Raw genomic sequence first — 18,682 nt, 5'->3', positions numbered from 1 at the left:
TCAATAAGAAAGTAAGCCACAGATACCATTAAGGCACAAGATGATAATTTCAGTGTATAAACCCAGATGAAGTTATCCATAAGATATATTTTTTTTACTTGTGGGTGTTTCTGCCTTGAGTTCTTTTGTGGTTTTCTCTTAGAGTTATTTTCAGTGTCTCTGTGCAGTTTTAAAAGAAACTATGGAGTCTGAGATTGAGTTACTATATTCAATGCTTTTTTTTGCATTATAATTTTATTTCTACAGTCTTAACAGGCAGAGAGATACTTGAGACATGCCACTGCACTCCAGCCTGGGTGACAGAGTGAGATTCTGTCTCAAAAAAAAAAAAAGAAACTGAAACTTAATTATCTTTCTCATTTCAGATACAGGCCACGCACAAGCAAAGAGAGCTGGCTAATAAATCATGGGAAAATTTCTTGGCTAGAACATCAAATGCTAAAACGTTAAAGGTAGGATTTTTAATGTATTATAGTATCCACAACAAATAGCCAACTCTTACAGACAGACTTTTTCAGGAACAAATATTCATTCATTTTTTCCTAGTGACCTTTCCATACAATACCAACACTATTAGATGCTCATATGCAATTTAGAGTGATAAGTGAAACTGCATTTCACAGTTACAGAAGATGCTGCTTTGAGTTTCATTTGGTTTATCAGAGAGAAACAAGGCTGATGTTCTTGACCTACATAAAGAAGAAGATGATAGCCAGGAATGAGCAGGAAAATGTGTTCTGCTTTCCATTCTGAACCTGCTTATTAATTGATTTCTTTTCTGTGAGAGGCAAAGTAAAGGACACAAAGAGCAACTATCTTGTATCACTCTGTCCCCCAAGAGCTTTCCCCTCTGTGATTACCAAAAAAAGAATTATGTTAAAACTTAAATGTGAATTGGGGATAAATATCCCTTTGTAGAAAAATGTGGTAAGCTACTTCAACTGTAAGCTAGAACTAATCTAAAAAATGTATAGTGCTAATTGTTCACTTGAAATGTGAGAAACACCATGGATTTCCAGAATTTCATTACTTTTCCCCACCCTTTTCCATTAATATCTTGGATACACTTTAAAAAAAATCTCTCCTTCATTTCTGATACTTTGGATACACTTTACCTAATGTTCCAATTCTTCCTGTAGATATAAAATTGCTAAATGTTAAGTTAGTCCACAAAGACGGTGGAACCATATTAAGATAGCAAAACCAAAGTTAAGAACAAGCTCACTCAAGGTACCAAGTTATCTCCCTTTTCACTGAAAGTTCTTCCCAACTCTACTTATAAAATGTCTTCATAACTGCCTGTATTTTTAGCACTAGTTAATGAAAATCAGCTCCTTTCCTGCAGGTCGTTTATTACTTCACATTTCACTTGTTTAGTGTAGCAAATACCTTGAAAATAACTTCAAATAGCTTAAATATAACTGCAATGAATTATATAATTTATATTATTCTGAATGCTTAAAACATTTAAGTGTACTTAATCAGTTGGTAATTTATGCAACATATTTTGCAACATGCATCACCTGATATAAATTTAATAGCTTAATAAATTATGTGCTAAAAGTTGAACCTGATTTCTTCAGGATCTGCTTGGCTCCTTGGTCATATACGACCACTACTTCCAGAAATCTCTGGAAGACTTTTAGGTGACTGGAGTCTTCTTCAATGTGCAAAGTATCTAACTAACTAATATAACTGTCTTTTTAGTCTAAATGAGTAAATGCAGATTTCAGCGCTAATAAATAGCCAAAGCATAAGCCAGACACAATTAAATGTGTTTTTCATTGTAAGTACCTTCATTACTGATTTAATAGCAATTAATATTTTCTTTCTAATTTAAAAATCCTCAGAAAGCAAAAAGGCTTCAAGAAAAAGCTATAGAAGCCTCCAGACACCATAAACGCCCACAAAATGCAATATTTCACCAAACAGATATTAAAGGCCTTAACACAACGGTAAGATTCTTTCTCCATAACATTTTCTTAATAGACATTAAATTTAGAGTGTTTGAACAACTGTGCAAATATACTGAAAACCATTGAATTTTACACTTTAAATGGATGGATTATGTGGTATTGAATTATATCTCAATAAAACTGTTCAAAAAAATTTAAAATTTAAAAATTAGAAGTTAAAAAATTAATAAAAAAAAACTTAGGCCCCCAAAATATTATGTCTATGGGATTTTCATCTCACATTTTTTCTTTTTGCTTTCAAATTTCACATCATTAAGGCATATTTATCTCCAAGGTATATCCACTTTTGCCCAGTTCTGGTTTAGAGTAGGCCCAGCCCTCCAGGATTTCTAAGAAACTGCTATAAACACTAGTGAGCTTATAACTGTCCTTATATCTCTTTAACAGAAAAGACGCAGTGCTTCCTTTTCCTGGCAAGTAGATCTCAAGTGTTCCTGGTATCCTCTGCTAGACTTAATTTGCCCCCAGTTACAAAGCTGATAAACAATAGAAATAGAATTCAAACCTACTTTTCCTGGCTCCGATACCCTTATCTTTCTATTATACCATAACTGCCTCCTAGTTACTCATTACATTTGTGTCTTTTCAAAAGTAAGCTGAAGGATGAATGAGTTTTTCTCGTGTTGAAAATTGTGTAAATGGACTTTTAGATATTTACCTTTTGCCTTTTTTAGGTGCCTTCTGGTGGGGTAGTAACAGTGGAAAGCACTCCTGCCCGATTAGTAGGAGGACCTCTGGCTGATACGGATATTGCTCTTAAAAAACTGCCCATTCGAGGAGGAGCCTTGCAGAGGGTGAAAGCAGTTAAAATTGTGGATACACCAAAAAAGAGTATTCCTACGTAATATACTGTAGAGACTTTTTGAAATAAAATCAGCTTGTAATTTTTTAGCTGAATATATCTTTATACATATGTAAAGCCAATATTTTAGAATAAGTATTTTAGTATACATATTTTAGTAAAATACTATAAAAATAAAAGGACATATAATTTATTTTTATGGAAAACATCATTATGTAATATCAGAAGAGTTGTCATCAGTTTCTTTGGAAAGGCTACTAATTTTATTAAGTGAAATTGTAAAACATAGTACATTAGTTAGGACTCTGTTGGTTGCATGTAAACTATTCTAACTAGTTTAAGTCAGGAAAAAAAAATTTCTTACAGGCTCTATATCTATCAAATCTAGGAGAAATTTAGACTACAGGCATTGCTGAATCTAAGGACTAAAACTATATGAGTAGGATCTTCTCCTTCCCTAGCAGCTCCTGGCTTACATTCTCTTAGGTTCATGCCTGTGTCTCTGCGGTTTCTGCAACTGCCTATGCATCTCAGGACCCGATTGCCCACATGCCTACTCCTGAGCCACTCACCGTGACTTTGGCCATGGCTGAGTACTGCCTATTCCTGGAGCCAGAAGCAGGGCAACTCCATCCAAAACATATGGATAGAGTGGGGAATCAGGGTACTATTATCAGAAGCAAGTATATATGAATATTGGGCAGCAAGATAAGCAATAACTGCAACAAATATGTTGGTCAAAATAAAATTATGTTTTCTCTGCTATAAAAGCAAATGTTAGTCATGAGCTAAATGGTAAAAAGGAAAGAGAAAAATACAGCTGGTTTTACTCTTAATATATAAATATACAAAGCAAACTCTAATGCTACTTCTCTTCTTTAATGGGGAAGGGAAAGGTGTAATGGGGGAAGTGTTTTTCCTCGTTTGGTGGTAGAGGTATCTTGTCAAAGAATAGGAGATAAATGCCTTCATGCTGGACATAGAGCAAATCCGTGTCCCTGGATGCCATTATGAAGTCTCCCTCTCCTGCCTTCATTCCCTTCACACCCCTCCTCCAGCCTGGAAGCCACAAAGGACATGAGTTTATGTCCAGCAATCAGAGAGACAAGGACCTGTTTCTTAGGAAAATAAACTGGAATTTGAGTCTAGATTCTGGGCCCATGGGGCACACTCAGCAGTGTACTGGTAAATGTATAACAACTAGTTCTCCAGGAGGGAAAAGCCCTGATTTACATCATGTTCTCACCAATTCACACGGTATAAATACTGCCACTATTACCAATCTCAGGCTACCAACATGATGCCATTGAATACAGGGTTGGGAAAACATAGATAGGTTCTTTCATTATTAGATAAGGGCAGGCTTTATCACCTCAATGGACCCACATTTTCCTCCTTCTTCTTTCCTCCTCCTCCTCCTCCTCCTCTTCCCCCAACTCACATTCCTCTAGGGATTCTCCATTATCCTGTCTGTGAAGACAGTAACATCTTCATTGAGGGGTAGAGGTTGCAGCTATTGTCATTGTTCTAATTAGAATGAGTTGCCAGTTCACCTTTGATTGGCGGCTTCTCACCCTGGCCCAGATGCCCGTCCTCTTGTGCCCCATAGGAGTAGATAACATGCATCAGCTTATCAGTGAGCTTTGTTCTCTCCTGAATCCCTTTCTCTAGTCTACCACCCTCAAGAAGATATTAGAAGGCATAATTTGTTTCTTTCCTTCACAGGAAACCCTAAGCATGGGTAGGAGCATACAACAATGAGATGCCCATACAAAAAATACCAGATACATCTTAGGTACACTTCAGTATACCCAGAATTGATGTGAAGTGTCCATGGCTACGAACAATGCATCTTTGCTCCATTTTGTAGACTAGAAGCTCTCTAAGAACAAGGTAGAGACCATATCTCATTAATTATTGTACTCAGTATCTCAGGAAATAAATTATTAAATAATGTGATGGTGGCCTCAGCTACTGGCAGTCTTTCCCTTGAGCTCTGCAAATGCAGCAAAGTACTGAGCTCAAAGGGAAGATTCAGCCAACAAAATACTATACAAGTAATGCTCAACACAGACAACATGTTAGTTTAAATGTATTTACTTCATAACATGATAGATTTTCTCCAAAATGGTGAGGCATAAATACTACTACATGAATATAATCAAAGTGTGGAAATAGTATTACTTGCTTGAGTATCATTTTTGTATGTAGTACAACTAAATGTCTCAGATTGATTAGGACTATAATCTAGATAATTTGTGATGTCTGTGAACCTTTCTTCTTCCATGTATTTTGCCCATCAGCAAGAAAGGTAAAACAGGGCAGATTATTATGTAGCAGCTATTTAATAGACAAATAAGTGTAAGTTGCTGGAGAGCAGTAATGTTCCTTAATACAGACACTTGCACTTGGTAGACAGATTAACCCAAGTTTGCATATTATAATTCCAGCCACCACACAGTGAGTGAGTGACTTTTTCTCACAATGTGACTAACTCTAAGTCTCTGTCTCTCATCACATCCTATACTCTCACACCACCCCTGAGCCCTAGGGGGCATGATGCCTACCCGATCCTGCCGGCTGAGAGGAGGATGGTATATTTTCTTACATTAGGTGAGACAAAATTTGAAGCTTTCAAACTGAAACTTTTACTAACCAACTGAATGAAAAGAAAGTCAAAAGAATAAAACTGTGGAATTCAGTGAGCACAGATAAAAGTAGCTTCAACAATCTCAGTAATGAGACTTTTACCACATGGGGGAGCTCATTCTAGCATGCTTAAACTAATTGTCAGACAGTGCTTACTTACATTGGGTGAAAAATCAGTGAATAATTAGGTGAATAACTTTCATCCATCTGGCATCATCAGTCTGCCTTATGGAACATAAAGTATTTTATATACAACTATGTTATCCACCTTAAGTCTTTTGAGGTCAAATATCCAGTTTCTTTCATCATTCTTCTGATAATGTGGTTTCTAGAATTTATGAATCTGGTCAGCTCCATCTGAAGTGCTACAATTTGTTAATATTCCTCTAAACTGTGACCAAACGGAACAAAGGTTTTTCAGGTGAGCAGGATCAATGTAGTTCCTCTCATTTTTACACACATTCTGCCAGCACAACCTTAACTTACATTAGTTTCATTAGCAACCATTTTTCTTAATTGCTTATATTTAGTTGCCTTTCAAGGAAAATGTCAGGGATGCTCTCTGAAAAAGAATAGCAGACCCTGACATCCAGGAACTGTCCTGGTACTATGAGGTCAAAATTCTATAGATAGACCCCATACCCCAACTTTGGTTTCCAATATCATTCTCTAATAAAATGAGCCAGGGCTTCTTGAAGAAATGGCTAATTCTAAGGCTGGCGCAGAAATATATGAGTCTGGAGCATCTTACTGAGCTGCCAGTGGCCAAAGCTGGAATGATTTGATAAATCAATAATGTAATGTTGGATTATAAACCAAAGTATAAACAAATGTTCATAAATCCATACTGATATAAATAAATGATGAAAGGAAGGAAAAAAGGAAGGAAGGGAGAGAGAAAGTGGGGGGAGCCTCCAAAGAATTCTAAATGATTTATGTAGATATTCCCTCCTCAAGAAGGTAGAAGATAACTACCCATTCTCAAGTATGGATTATGCTTAGTGACTTCTTTCCAGAGGATATAATACAGAAAGAAAGTGGAAAGAAACTTTACAATGAAGAAAACTGGCAAACACTACCTTAGCCAAGGTTAAACACCACCAATGGCAAGTCACCGCAATGACATGTGCCTTTGATATGACGTGTTGAGTATGATATTTTACCTTTGTGGTCTTCATCCCAAAAACCTATAATCCCAATCTAACAAAGACATCAGGCAAACCCAAATTGAGGGGCATTTTGCAATATACCTGACCAGTACTCAAAATTGTCAAGGTCATCAAAAACATGGTCTGAGACATTGTCACAACCCACAGGAACCTCAGAAGACATGACAACTCTGTGTAACGTGGGATCCTGGAACAACAATAACAAAAAAGGAGCTTAGGGAAAAACTACTGAAATCTGAATAAAATAGGAAGTTTAGTTGTATTGGTTTCAGTGTATTAGTTGTGACATATATAATGTAAGATATTAACAATAAGAATAAACATGGGGCCAGGCACAGTGGCTCAGGCCTATAATCCCAGCACTTGGGAGGCTGACTCAGGCAGATCACTTGGGTCCAGGAGTTAGAGACCAGTTTGGGCAATGGAGTGCAATCCTGACTCTACAAAAAATACAAAAATTATCTGGGAGTGGTGGTGTACACCACACCTGTAGTTCCAGCAATTTGGGAGGCTGAGGTAGGAGGATCAATTGAGCCCAGGAGATTGAAGCTGCAGTGAGCCATGATTGCACCACTGACAGAGCAAGACCCCGCCAAAAAAAAAAAGAAAAAGAGAAAAAAATGGTGAGAGGTATATAGGAACTCTGTACCATCCTTGCAACTTCTCTGCAAATTTAAAACTATTTTAAAATGAAAAGTTTATCAAATTTACAAGAAGAAAAACATTAAAAAGTGGGCAAAGGACATGAACAGACACTTTCCAAAAGAAGTCATACACGCAGCCAACAAGCGTATGAAAAAAAAGCTCAGTATCACTGATCATTAGAGAAATGCTATCAAACCACAATGAGATACCATCTCACACCGGTCAGAATGACTGTTACTAAAAAGTCAAAAAATAACAGATGCTGGCGAGGTTGCAGAGAAAAGAGAATGCTTATACACTGTTGCTGGGAGTGTAAATTAGTTCAACCATTGTGGAAAGCAGTGTGGCAATTCCTAAAAGAGCTAAAAACAGAACTACTATTCGACCCAGAAATCCCATGACTGAGTATATGCTCAGGGGAATATAAATCATTCTACCGTAAAGACACATGCACTTGAATGTTCACTGCAGCACTATTCACAATTGCAAAGAAGTAGAATCAACCTAAATGCCCATCGTGACAGACTGGATAAAAAAAATGTGGTCCATATACACCATGGAATGCTTTGCAGCCACAAAAAGAATGAGATCATGTCTTTTGCAGGAACATGGATGGAGGTGGAGGCCATTATCCCTAGCAAACCAACACAGGAACAGAAAACCGAATACCGCATGTTCTCACCTAAGTGGGAGCTAGATGATGAGAACTGGTGGACACAAAATGGGAACAACAGACACTGAGGCCTACTTGATGGTGGAGAGTGGGAAGAGGGAGAGGATCAGGAAAAATAACTATTGAGTACTAGGCTTAGTACCACGATGACAAAATAATCTGTACAACAAACCCCCATGAAATGAGTTTACCTATAGAACAAACATGCATGTGTACCCCTGACCCTAAAATAAAAGTTTAAGAAATAAACAAAATTAAAAGTTTATTTAAAGTTTAAAAAAGATTCTGGCCAGGCTTGGTGGCTTACGCCTGTAATCCCAGCACTTTGGGAGGCAGAGGCAGGTGGATCACCTGAGGTCAGGAGTTCGAGAGCAGCCTGGTGAACCTGGTGAAACGCCGTTTCTACTAAAAATACAAAAAATTAGCTGGGCATGGTGGCAGGTGCCTATAATCCCACCTACTCGGGAGTCTGAGGTAGGAGAATCACTTGAACCCGGGAGGCGGAGGCTGCAGTGAGCAAAGATCACGCCATTGCACTCCAGCCTGAGCAACAAGAGCGAAACTCTGTCTCAAAAAAAGAAAAAATAAAGATTCGATAGAAACAGCAGAGGAACTTTAGATATAGATAATTATTATCCCTTGTATCATCTTATGAAGAAATATTTGTGGGGTCAATATTAGATCCTTTGCCACCTTTTTTCTCCCCAGCCTTAAGCTCTCTGAAAAATAATTGGTTATGAGCTAAGCCAAATGAGCTCAGCATAAACCCAAAGCTGTGAAACTGAGTCTTTACCACGGTACCACTACAAGAATTGGTGGTTTGTTTTTTAAAATGATCTCTAGACTGTCAAATGATTTTGGATAGGACAAAAGAGAAATACATATTGTCCCCATTCGGCTTCATTTTGACCACCTTCTTTTTTATCTTCTATTTTGATATCATAAAATTGCTTTTGAGTTAGATCTTTCAGTCTATCCCTGCACCGTCCCACTTCAGAGTCAACTCTGAGTCAAAGATTACGTCTGGATTGTTCACTAATATACCCTAAAGCTTAATGAATACTTGTTGAATGAATGAATGATGAACAGAAAGAATAAGATTTTTAATATGCAGATGACACTATTTGTGCCAAAAACGGGGAGGAATTTACGGTATGTAATCACCATCAAAAAGCTTAAGATGAGTTGTTTTAAAACCAGATTGCCCAGTTTAGCAAATGTTCTTATTTTTAACCCAATGTAGTATGTAAATTCAATTAAAAGAACTAGAAAACCATTTTGCCATTAACTGGAAGACGAATTTTATTGATTTAAGCTAAAATGTTTATCATCGCTGCAATAAAATTGTCATGACAACTATGAATGATTGAGGACAACTGGTTGAACAATTTTTTAGACTAAAATTACATGGTCTTGCTTTACAGCATTGAACTTTCGAGCTTCAATCATTTGCCCACAGACTGTAAAAGAGAACCGTTTTTTAAGGAAAACCGTAACACTGCCTCTAGGTACCACTTCAGCTCCTCTGCAGGAAATGAATTCTAGGTGGATAGCTGTCTGGTCATTTTTATGAAAATATTAGCCCTACCCTCCAACCAGTTGATTTTCTGAGCTTAGGGATCCACCCTTAATTGGCAAGATAAGAAGTTTTCAATCTAGGAAATGATTAGCCCTACCATCTTATATTATCTGCTACTCATGCAAAATTGGTTATATGAAATAATATTTACTGAACGCTATGAGGTCCTTTAATATTGAAAATTCCTAACCTGGGGTTTATGCAGCCCCCTGAAATTACATGCAAAATGTAATTTTAAGAGTGTTTATATATGAAACCCCTAATAAATGGCCTATACATCATCAGAATTTGAAAGTGGTCAATAATGCAAAGAATGTCCCTCCTTTAATTCAGCTTATTCTTGGATCAAGTCAAACCATCAGACAGTTCGTTACTTGTTCAGTATTATTTTAGCCGATTTTAAAACTTTTTATATTTGAGTTTGAGTGTACTGGAATCAGACTGTACAGGAGAGAACCTGTCATTGTTAGGATACTTGAAACCAGTGTTGTAAACCATGGTAGCCACTGTGAAAACCTATGGGTCAGATTTTTATTGATTCTTTGTCCTGGAAAAGGCTGGACCTCTGTTGAACATGTGGTTTGGTTTTTCTCATAAGCACGTGACTCTTGAAACTGTTCATGTGTCCCTCTTCACTATGAGAAGTGGGAAACAGACCAAATTTACAGGCACCCTTTATCAAAGGTATAGGCTTTTACAACATGCATTCAAAAAGTATTAATCTAAACCATAACTCCATTGTATTACTTCCCTGTCTTCATGTCCCATTGTTCCAATTTCCTCCACTACTTCATGTTTTCCTTTTCTTCGGTATATTTCTTTAAAACTTCACATCCTTTTTGAAATAAGATGTGAGATATAAATAGGCAATATAAAAAATAACTCAGCTAACACAAAAATTACATCAACTTGTACTTTACTAAAATGAAGTTTCTTACTGTCTTTTTATTTATTGTTCCTTTTTCAAAACAAAGACAATAAAAACAACATAAAAAGGTTTTAGTCCTTAATGCATAGAAAAATACTTTAATATAGAAGATGGCTTGGTAATGAAATGTACATTTCAGAAACCACAAAATATACTACATTAAATATTACTTTTTAGGATAATACTGCCATTAGTTTTGGCACAGTTTAAGTCAATATTAATGTATAAGATACCTTATAAAATTGGTTACAATTTTATTCCATTGACTATTGTATCTAAAAAATATATCACATTTGCCTTTTAACTGATGTTTTCTTTAAAACAAAGATACTTTAAAAAGACACCTTCTAAGTAAAAAATTGAGAAATTATCTGAAAATATTGGAATAATTCAATAGCAATAAAGCAATTACAACAAAACACAACGTTTATCAGTATTAAAGAAATAATTTGTGTAACTATGACAAGAAATAGTTGACCTCATAAATACAAGTTTTCAGGTTGCTGTCATCTTGCTTGAGGTATTTTCCATGTTTTCTCTTAAATGTAATACTCTCATTTTGTAAAATCTAGTCCTGTAAAATTTAAAAGAAGAAATTGTTAATATTCATTCCAATATGACTCTTAAATTTCCTGCTTTTATACAACCCTATTGAAAAAATTAATTTCAAAAGCCTAAATACATGTCTGATGTTTAAAATTTCAACAAATGTAATATGAATAATTACAGGGTTAAATGGCTTTCTTATTAACTATTCATGGGGAAACGAGGACAATTTTAATTATCTACCAAAGTGTATTATATTCCAAGATCATTTAGAATTGTTTGTAAGTCAGAGCTTGTGTGGTTTGTAAATAATATAAAATGAGTAAAAATGAGAATCAAAACCTATCATTTTAGGAAAAAAAACTAAATATGGCAAATTTGCTACCTTGTTGGATAACTTGAAAAAAATCAGAAGAATTAAATAGTGGCTTTTAAAGAAAAGTAAACTGCTATTTTCTCAAATACACATTTAAATTACCTCCTGTTATTTTCTGTGGAAAATTATATTTGGGGGGCATCACCTGTCTTCTGCCCATTCCATGAGATCTTGAAAGCAAGCAGTCTACATACATGTCCCAGAAATCCTGAGCTATGTTTAAGAAGACATTATAATGTCCAGGCCGCTGAGATTTTTGCAAGAACAACATGAAATTCCAAAAAGCATCCACATTGTGCTCTATCTTGAGTTCCTTGAGATCTATCAATGTCAAAGAGCAAGCTTTCCAGCACTGGAGATCAATGTCTTCGGTGATTCCTGGGCTGATGCTGGCAAGCACTCCCTTTTGAAACTCAAAGTCAGCATTAACCAGATTGATCAGCATCATGCAGCCCAGCTGTAGATAGAACCATCTTCTTGTAGCAAAACACATATTCTATACATAAAAAAAAAATGAGGGAGGATATATTTAACTTAAAAAAGTTATGCAATCACTTGATCTAAAAAACTATAAATACACATATATTTGCTTTTGATCAAGCCAAATCTGCTTACTAGGTATTCGTTTTTTCTAAGTTACTGATTATCACATCTTCCTTTAGGATATTACAGTTCCGGTTTGATTTCCAACGTTCTGATCCAGCACGTTTTGAAATCCAGCACGCTTTGAAATCCAGCACGTTTATGAAAATGCAGAGGTTCATTTCATCACAGACCTTTGAAACTGGCAGAAACCTTAAAGAGCTTATGCTCCAACCTTCTCCCTTTACTGATTAGATCATTAGTGATACGGTTCCGCAAGTCTTCAGACTCCTGACTGCCTATCCAAGATGCCTACCTACCACAACACATTTCAACTAAGTGGATCAAAATGCAGTCCTTTCTACATGTAAACCATAGGAAGTATTTTGTTGTTGTTAATTGAGAGATTATTAACCCAAATGGTACTAGATCTCACAAGCACCGTTTAAGTTTCAAAGTTACTGCTGTTTCCATTTTCATGTCTTGAAAAATACTTGTTACGCACTAATATCCGGTGTATTCTTGGCTTCCCTCAGTTTGTTTAGGAGCTGGTTGGAGAAGATGAACATAGACATACATGAAGTAGCACGAAAACAAAGGTGATATAAGGTAGGATGACATAGTGCAGGGCCCATTACATTCAGCAAAATCTTGACATTTTTCTAATCCCTCTTTGCATGCTTCCTTGCCAACTGATTGTTGGGTAAAATCGGCCCAAAGCACATAAGAGGAAGTTAAGGACTAAGTGGGCATTGAATTGCCACACACCTGCTATTCAAGGCTGCTGTTGGAAATGTCCCTTTTACAACATTGACAGCCAACGGGGAGGGATAGGGAGAGAACAGATCCAGAACACGAGACTCACCTTTTTCTCCCCCCTGTACACCGCCGTCTGCCACCTCCCTAAAAAAGTTGGGCTGAAGAGAGAAATCATACGAAACAAATCTAAACAGGACATTCAAGTCATTTCACATCGTCGAAAATTGTGCAAATTCCCCAAACTGAGCTGAAAGCTGGCAGTTTATGATACGTGTTGTATCGGAGGGGCTAGGGTAGAACCAGGCAATTTCTTCCCCCTCACTTTCAGGTTAGCGCCTCCCCCAGTGCCCCCTGCCCCGAGTCAGGTCACCTGGGCGCAGAAGAGGGAGCCCACGCGGGAGTCGAGGACCTCTGGTCGACGTCCGAGGCGCGCGTCTCGGCGCGGTGTCCTGGGTGCGCTACGCTCGTTGGGAGGAGGACGGGGCGCCTCCTGCCCAGGAGGAACCAGAGGTTTCAGCGCGGACGACCCCTGCCCAGGGCGCTCTCTGCCCAGCGGACCCACTCCCCGAGGCAGGCGAACTGGGCGAGGCAGCGTTGTGACACCCACCCCGAGCGCTCACTGGGCGCCCGAGCTCGCCCAGCGGAACCGTCTGGGCCGCGGTGCGCTCCGGCGCTGGGAGGCTCTGGCTGGCACTGGCTCACCGCGAGTGGAGCTGCGGGTTCTGCTGCGGCCACGCGGGGTTCCCGAGACAGACCCGCCGATGGGACCGCGATCCTTTTCTAAAGGCTGAGTGAGGGGGCAGAGCGTGGGTGGCCGCGCTCTCGAGGCCCCTCCCTGACCTCGCCCAACTTACCAGCCTCCAGACCTCGGGGGGCCCCTGCGCCCTGTGCCCCTGCCTTGGCCGCTGCTCTCGCCTCTCCTGCCTGCGACTTTCTTGCTATGCCAAAGGCTCAGGGTCTTCTTTGCTCTCTCCTTCTTACTTTGTTCCTTCTTTTTTCCTAGCTGAGAAGATCCATCTCGGCAGTAGTCAGTCCACATACCCAAGTTATCTTCTCCCTCCGCCCACTCATGCTCCACACCGTATTCTCCTACCCAGAGAAAAATTCTCTTAAGGCTGTGGACTCTATTAAAATCCTAAACCTCCTTGAATGGTTCTAATCTCTAGCTAAACACCGTTTATTATTAACACTAACACATACACACGCGCAAAAACATACCCTTGCTTCAACACTGGGGGAAAAGTTTCCTTTATCCCTTCATGGATGAAGACCCAAGCAAGTACCTTGAATTTCACATATGTATGTTGTCCATCAATCTCAGCCCCAACACATCACTTGGACTATACATGAGTTTAAGTCTACTTGCTCTGCCTATAGCCCAGCAGCGATCATCAGATGGGGCTAGGGAAATCAAAGCCAGCTGCCTTATCCCCATTTCCCCTCAGGCAGGCCACCCTTCTCACAGGTTCTTGAGCTGGGATGGTGAGATCATGGGGTGAGATGAGTGCCAAACCAAACTGCCCAGTTCCCCAGTCATTGTCCCCGCTAAAGCTCACTTTTCTCAGCACCCACCATTATTCAAAGCTCCACTCTGTTCTCATCATGTTGGTGGAGCTAACATGGTCAATCATTAGTTCTGCCCTGGCAATTCCTTTTTATGCCCCTTCTATCTGCAGGACCACCTCCTGCACAAAACAGAACTGAGAAAAGGAGAAGACTTGTTTACTTGGATTAGGTAGGATACACACGAATCCATCTCATACCAGATATTCTTCTGCTGTAGACTTCCAAGTGTTTCAGTCTGCCATTAATCATGGACTCTCACAATTAGCAGAGATGCAGAGTGACCTAATCCAACATCCCAGCTGAAACGTGAACAAACCACCCTCCCAAGGAATTTGTCCACCCACCAAAGCTGTTGTCCAATGTGACTTAACCTTGGGCACATGTCCCCACCCCCAAAGGAAGCAACCGCTTCCATCTTTGGGTTAATGTTGGCCCTTCGATGCTTCCTTCTAAAATGAATTGGCTCAATTTCTCTGTTGAGTAACCACATAGTTCCTGTCCGTCTTTTTTGAAAGATATACTTTATTTTTCATAAAACGTTTTCATCTGTATACAAGTATTGCAAAACCTATTGAAAAGTTGTAAAATACAGAAAAATATAAGGAGACAGGTAATAGTTGTCATTAAAATGCACTTTCAAAGAATATTCTAATATTAGAATTAGAGTAATGTATTAAATAGGAGTACATATTTGGGTATGATTATTATAACACACACAGGAATGGTATTCTGAATAGAGAACTTACATAAATCAATAATAGAAAAGTAAGGGTAATTCACAGAAGAGTAGACCTTAATATTCAGTAAACATGAGAAAAAATACTGAAATATTCTAAATTTAGATAGACTTAATAACAAAGGCATTTCAAGGAAATGATATATTGTCTTCCCCAAATGAAGCTTAACAAAAATTAATTTGGTAAAATACAATCTCAGCAATTTTTTGAGACAACGAACACTTCATATGCTTTTGATGAGACTATCAGCTGGTATAATCACCAAGGAAGAAAACTGGCATCTGTTTAATCTGAAAGTGATCTAGACATTTTACTCTTGGTGTCTACCCCCAAGTCAGTGAGAGAATATATTCTTTATGTGACTGATTTTTCTGAAGGGTCTACTTGCTACATTCAAATAGAATCTGGCAAAATGATGACAAACATAATTTTTAAATCATCATTGGGTAATCAAGAAAGTGAAATCTCCAGGGAGAAGGCGGATGGAGGGAAAGCATAAAGAATCAGAATATGGAAAAGAAGAAAGAAGAGAAAAAGAGAAGGAAGAGAGGAAAGTGAGATGTAGATAGTAAGTTTAGGCTTTATTAAAACCGGTAAGTATCTACAGTAAAAAGTGAGATATAGATATTGAATTTAGACTTTGCAAAGTTGTTAAATATGTATGGTAAAATTTCTTGGGCAATTTCTAAATGACGGAAATAGAGAACAAAACTCTTGAACCAGGGAGAAAAACAGATTGACAAATAAAAAATTAATTGAGAAAGCAAGAAGAGAGAAAAAAGCACAGCAAAAGTGACAAGTAGAAAGTAAATTTATAAGATTCAAGTCAACAATCATAATAATAGTCTGAACTTGTCGATTAAAGGAAGGAAGATGTGGTTGGATTTTAAATTCTGCTATGTGCTTTTACAAAAGATACACACACACAAAATGAGGACAGAGAAACTTGAAAAGAATGGAAACAAATATACCATGCAAATGTTAATTGTATTTTAAACTGACAGCTTTATTAATACAAAAAAGCACGATGAGGGAGAAAGGGGAACACTACATAATGATAAAAGACTCAATTCAGTAAGAAGATAAAAATATTCTAAATTTAGATATACCTAATAACGAAGCTACAGAATACATAAAGCAAAAACTGACAGAAGTAGAGGGAAATTTTCACAAACTCACTATCATAGTGGGAGAGTTCAACAAGCCTTTAGGTTAAGACGATAAATAATTACTAAATGTGTAGATGATTTGAACCGTCAAGTTTATAAGGAACCATGAAACTTGCAGTTAAAGAACACATTCCTCCCATTAGAAGATAAAGCAAGTCTTAAGAAATTTAAAGCAAGTCTCAATAAATTTCAAAAACTAGTATCACTCAAACTTTGTTGCCTGACCACAACACAGAAAGTTTAAAAGTCTAAAAAGTGTTTTAAGAAATATAAAAACAAGAACGTAGTTTTTCATGTTTTGAAATTTAAACAATAAACGTACTTATTTATGCAATTAACTTTAAACAATAGATTTTAAAATAAAATACAATGGAAATTATAAAATATTTCAAACTGTGTGATTAAAAAACATTGCATATCAAAACTTGTGAGAAGCCAGTAAGAGGGTCCTTTAAAGGAAATTAACAGCTTTAAACACTTGTGCCAAAAGAAGACAGGCTGAAAATCTGATATGAGTAATAAATGCAACCAAATTTAACAGCTGGTAAAATAGCAGAAAAAAGGCTTCCAAAAGTTAAGAGATTTTACAAAACACACATTAGTGAACTAAGGCAAAAAGAGTTGATTCTTTGAATAAAATAAAGCAACCTCTGATGAGGCTGATCAAGAAAGAAAATGAAAGGTCGAAAATGATATATATCTATAGATAGCAAATAAAGATTAAAACTAGATACACGAATACTAAGAACCAACATATACCATATATTTGAAATTTTAAATTAAATTAATAAATTCCTGGAAAAAATATCTATAAAACTTGGCCAGGCGCAGTGGCTCACGCCTATAATCCTAGCACTTTGGGAGGCTGAGGCAGGTGGATCACCTGAGGTCAGAAGTTCGAGACCAGCCTGGCAAACATGGTGAAACCCCGTCTCTACTAAAAATACAAAAATTAGCCAGGCATGGTGGCGCGTGCCTGTAATCCCAACTACCCAGGAGGCTGAGGCAGAAGAATCGCTGGAAACCAGGAGATGGAGGCTGCAGTGAGCCGAGATCACACCACTGCACTCTAGCCTGGGCGACAAAGACAGACTATGGAAAAAAAAAAAAAGAAAAAAGGAAAAAATCTGTAACACTCATGTAAGAATAACTACAAAGCCAGAATAGTAAATGCTGTTTAAAGACCTTGAATAAGTAGTTTAAAATCTTCCCACTGGGGGGAAAAAAAATCAAGCCCATATGATTTTGTAGGGCAACTTTCAAGGATCAAGTACTTCCTGAAAATTAGAAAAGAAGGAAATCTCCCAGACTCATTCTAACAAAATGAGACAAGGACAATCTGAAAAAGAGTAAAGACACAGGCCATCTTACTAATGATTACAGATAAAAAAAATTCTGAACAAAATATTGACATACCAAATTCAGTAGGACTTACAAAAAACACAGCAGTTTCAACCTTGGATTATCCTAGGGATGCACGGGTAGTTTAACACACGGGTGCTCAGACCGTAGATTGGTACCAGTCTGTGGTCTGTTAAGTACCCAGCCGTACAGCAGGAGGTGAGCTGTGGGCCAGCGAGCATTATCACCTGAGCTTTGCCTCCTGTCAGATCAGCAGCAGCATTGTTCTCATAGGAGCATGAACCTCAGCGTGAACTGCACATGCAAGGGATATAGGTTGCTGCTTCTTATGAGAATCTAATGCCTGATGATCTGAAGTGAAAAAGTTTCATCCCAGAACATCCCTCCCTGCCCTCCCCACCCACCCCATCTGTGGAAAACTTGTCCTCCACAAAACTGGTCCCCAGTGCCAAAAAGGTTAGGGACTATTGGTTTAACATATTAAAATCAATGACTATATTTACCATGTACACAAATTAAATGGGAGGCTGGGCACCGTGGCTCATGCCAGTAATCCTAGCACTTTGGGAGGCCAAGGAGGGCAAATTGCTTGAGTTCAGGAGCTCGAGACCAGCCTGGGCAACATGGCAAAAACCTGTCTCTACAAAAAAATACAAAAATTAGACAGGCACAGTGGCACATGCCTATAGTCCCAGCTACTTGAGAGGCTGAAGGGGGAGAATCACTTGAGTCCAGAAGGTAGAGGTTGCAGTGAGCTAAGATCACACCATTGCACTCTAACCTAGGTGACAGAGCGAGACTCTGTCTCAAAAAAAAAAAAAAATGAAATAAAATAAATTGATAAAATTCAACACCCATTCATGATTAAAAAGCAAAAACAACTCTTAGCAAACTAAGACTAGATGAAATTTTCTTAACCTCATAAATGTTATCCACTAGAACCCTACAGCAAACATCTTTCTTATGGTAAAATATTAAAACAATTCTCTTTTAATTTAGGAGCGAGAAAAGATGCGCATCATCTCTGCTAACATTTAAAATAATACCTGCAAAGAAAGAGTTAGAAAAAAAGTGGGGAGCGGTATAAGGAAAAGAAAGACAGAGAAAGAGAGAGGGAAGGAAGGGAGAGGAGGAGAGGGGATTGGAGGGGAGGGGAATGAAGGG

At 37.9% G+C, this 18,682-nt stretch overlaps 2 protein-coding genes across 25 annotated transcripts in view; one reads left to right on the top strand and one right to left on the bottom strand.

The window, feature by feature from the left end:
- The window catches only part of CFAP69 (cilia and flagella associated protein 69), a 71,972-nt gene extending 68,331 nt beyond the window's left edge, over positions 1-3,641 (top strand). For 17 of the 24 annotated variants that reach the window (XM_063667616.1, XM_063667626.1, XM_063667607.1 and 14 more), the window contains 3 exons: positions 366-452; positions 1,851-1,955; positions 2,651-3,641. In XM_063667616.1, the coding sequence (XP_063523686.1) occupies positions 366-452; positions 1,851-1,955; positions 2,651-2,821 (363 nt within the window). In that variant the 3' untranslated portion in view covers positions 2,822-3,641. Of the gene's footprint in view, positions 1-365; positions 453-1,850; positions 1,956-2,650 lie in introns of those variants that run through there. The other 7 variants (XM_063667618.1, XM_063667628.1, XM_063667615.1 and 4 more) reach the window with 2 other exon arrangements.
- Positions 3,642-10,913: 7,272 nt separating this feature from the next.
- On the bottom strand, positions 10,914-13,106 carry FAM237B (family with sequence similarity 237 member B). Its single transcript, XM_054496014.1, has 3 exons — positions 13,055-13,106; positions 12,791-12,842; positions 10,914-11,839 (listed from the first exon to the last, which is right to left on the bottom strand). The coding sequence occupies exon 3, from the start codon at positions 11,834-11,836 to the stop codon at positions 11,417-11,419; it is 420 nt and encodes a 139-aa protein (XP_054351989.1). The 5' UTR covers positions 11,837-11,839; positions 12,791-12,842; positions 13,055-13,106; the 3' UTR covers positions 10,914-11,416.
- Positions 13,107-18,682: the final 5,576 nt, after the last annotated feature.

Source organism: Pongo pygmaeus, chromosome 6 (genome assembly GCF_028885625.2).
Source record: "Pongo pygmaeus isolate AG05252 chromosome 6, NHGRI_mPonPyg2-v2.0_pri, whole genome shotgun sequence".
Taxonomy (NCBI): domain Eukaryota; kingdom Metazoa; phylum Chordata; class Mammalia; order Primates; family Hominidae; genus Pongo; species Pongo pygmaeus.
Note: the sequence above shows the minus strand (reverse complement) of the source record. Positions and strands in the feature narration are given on the sequence as shown.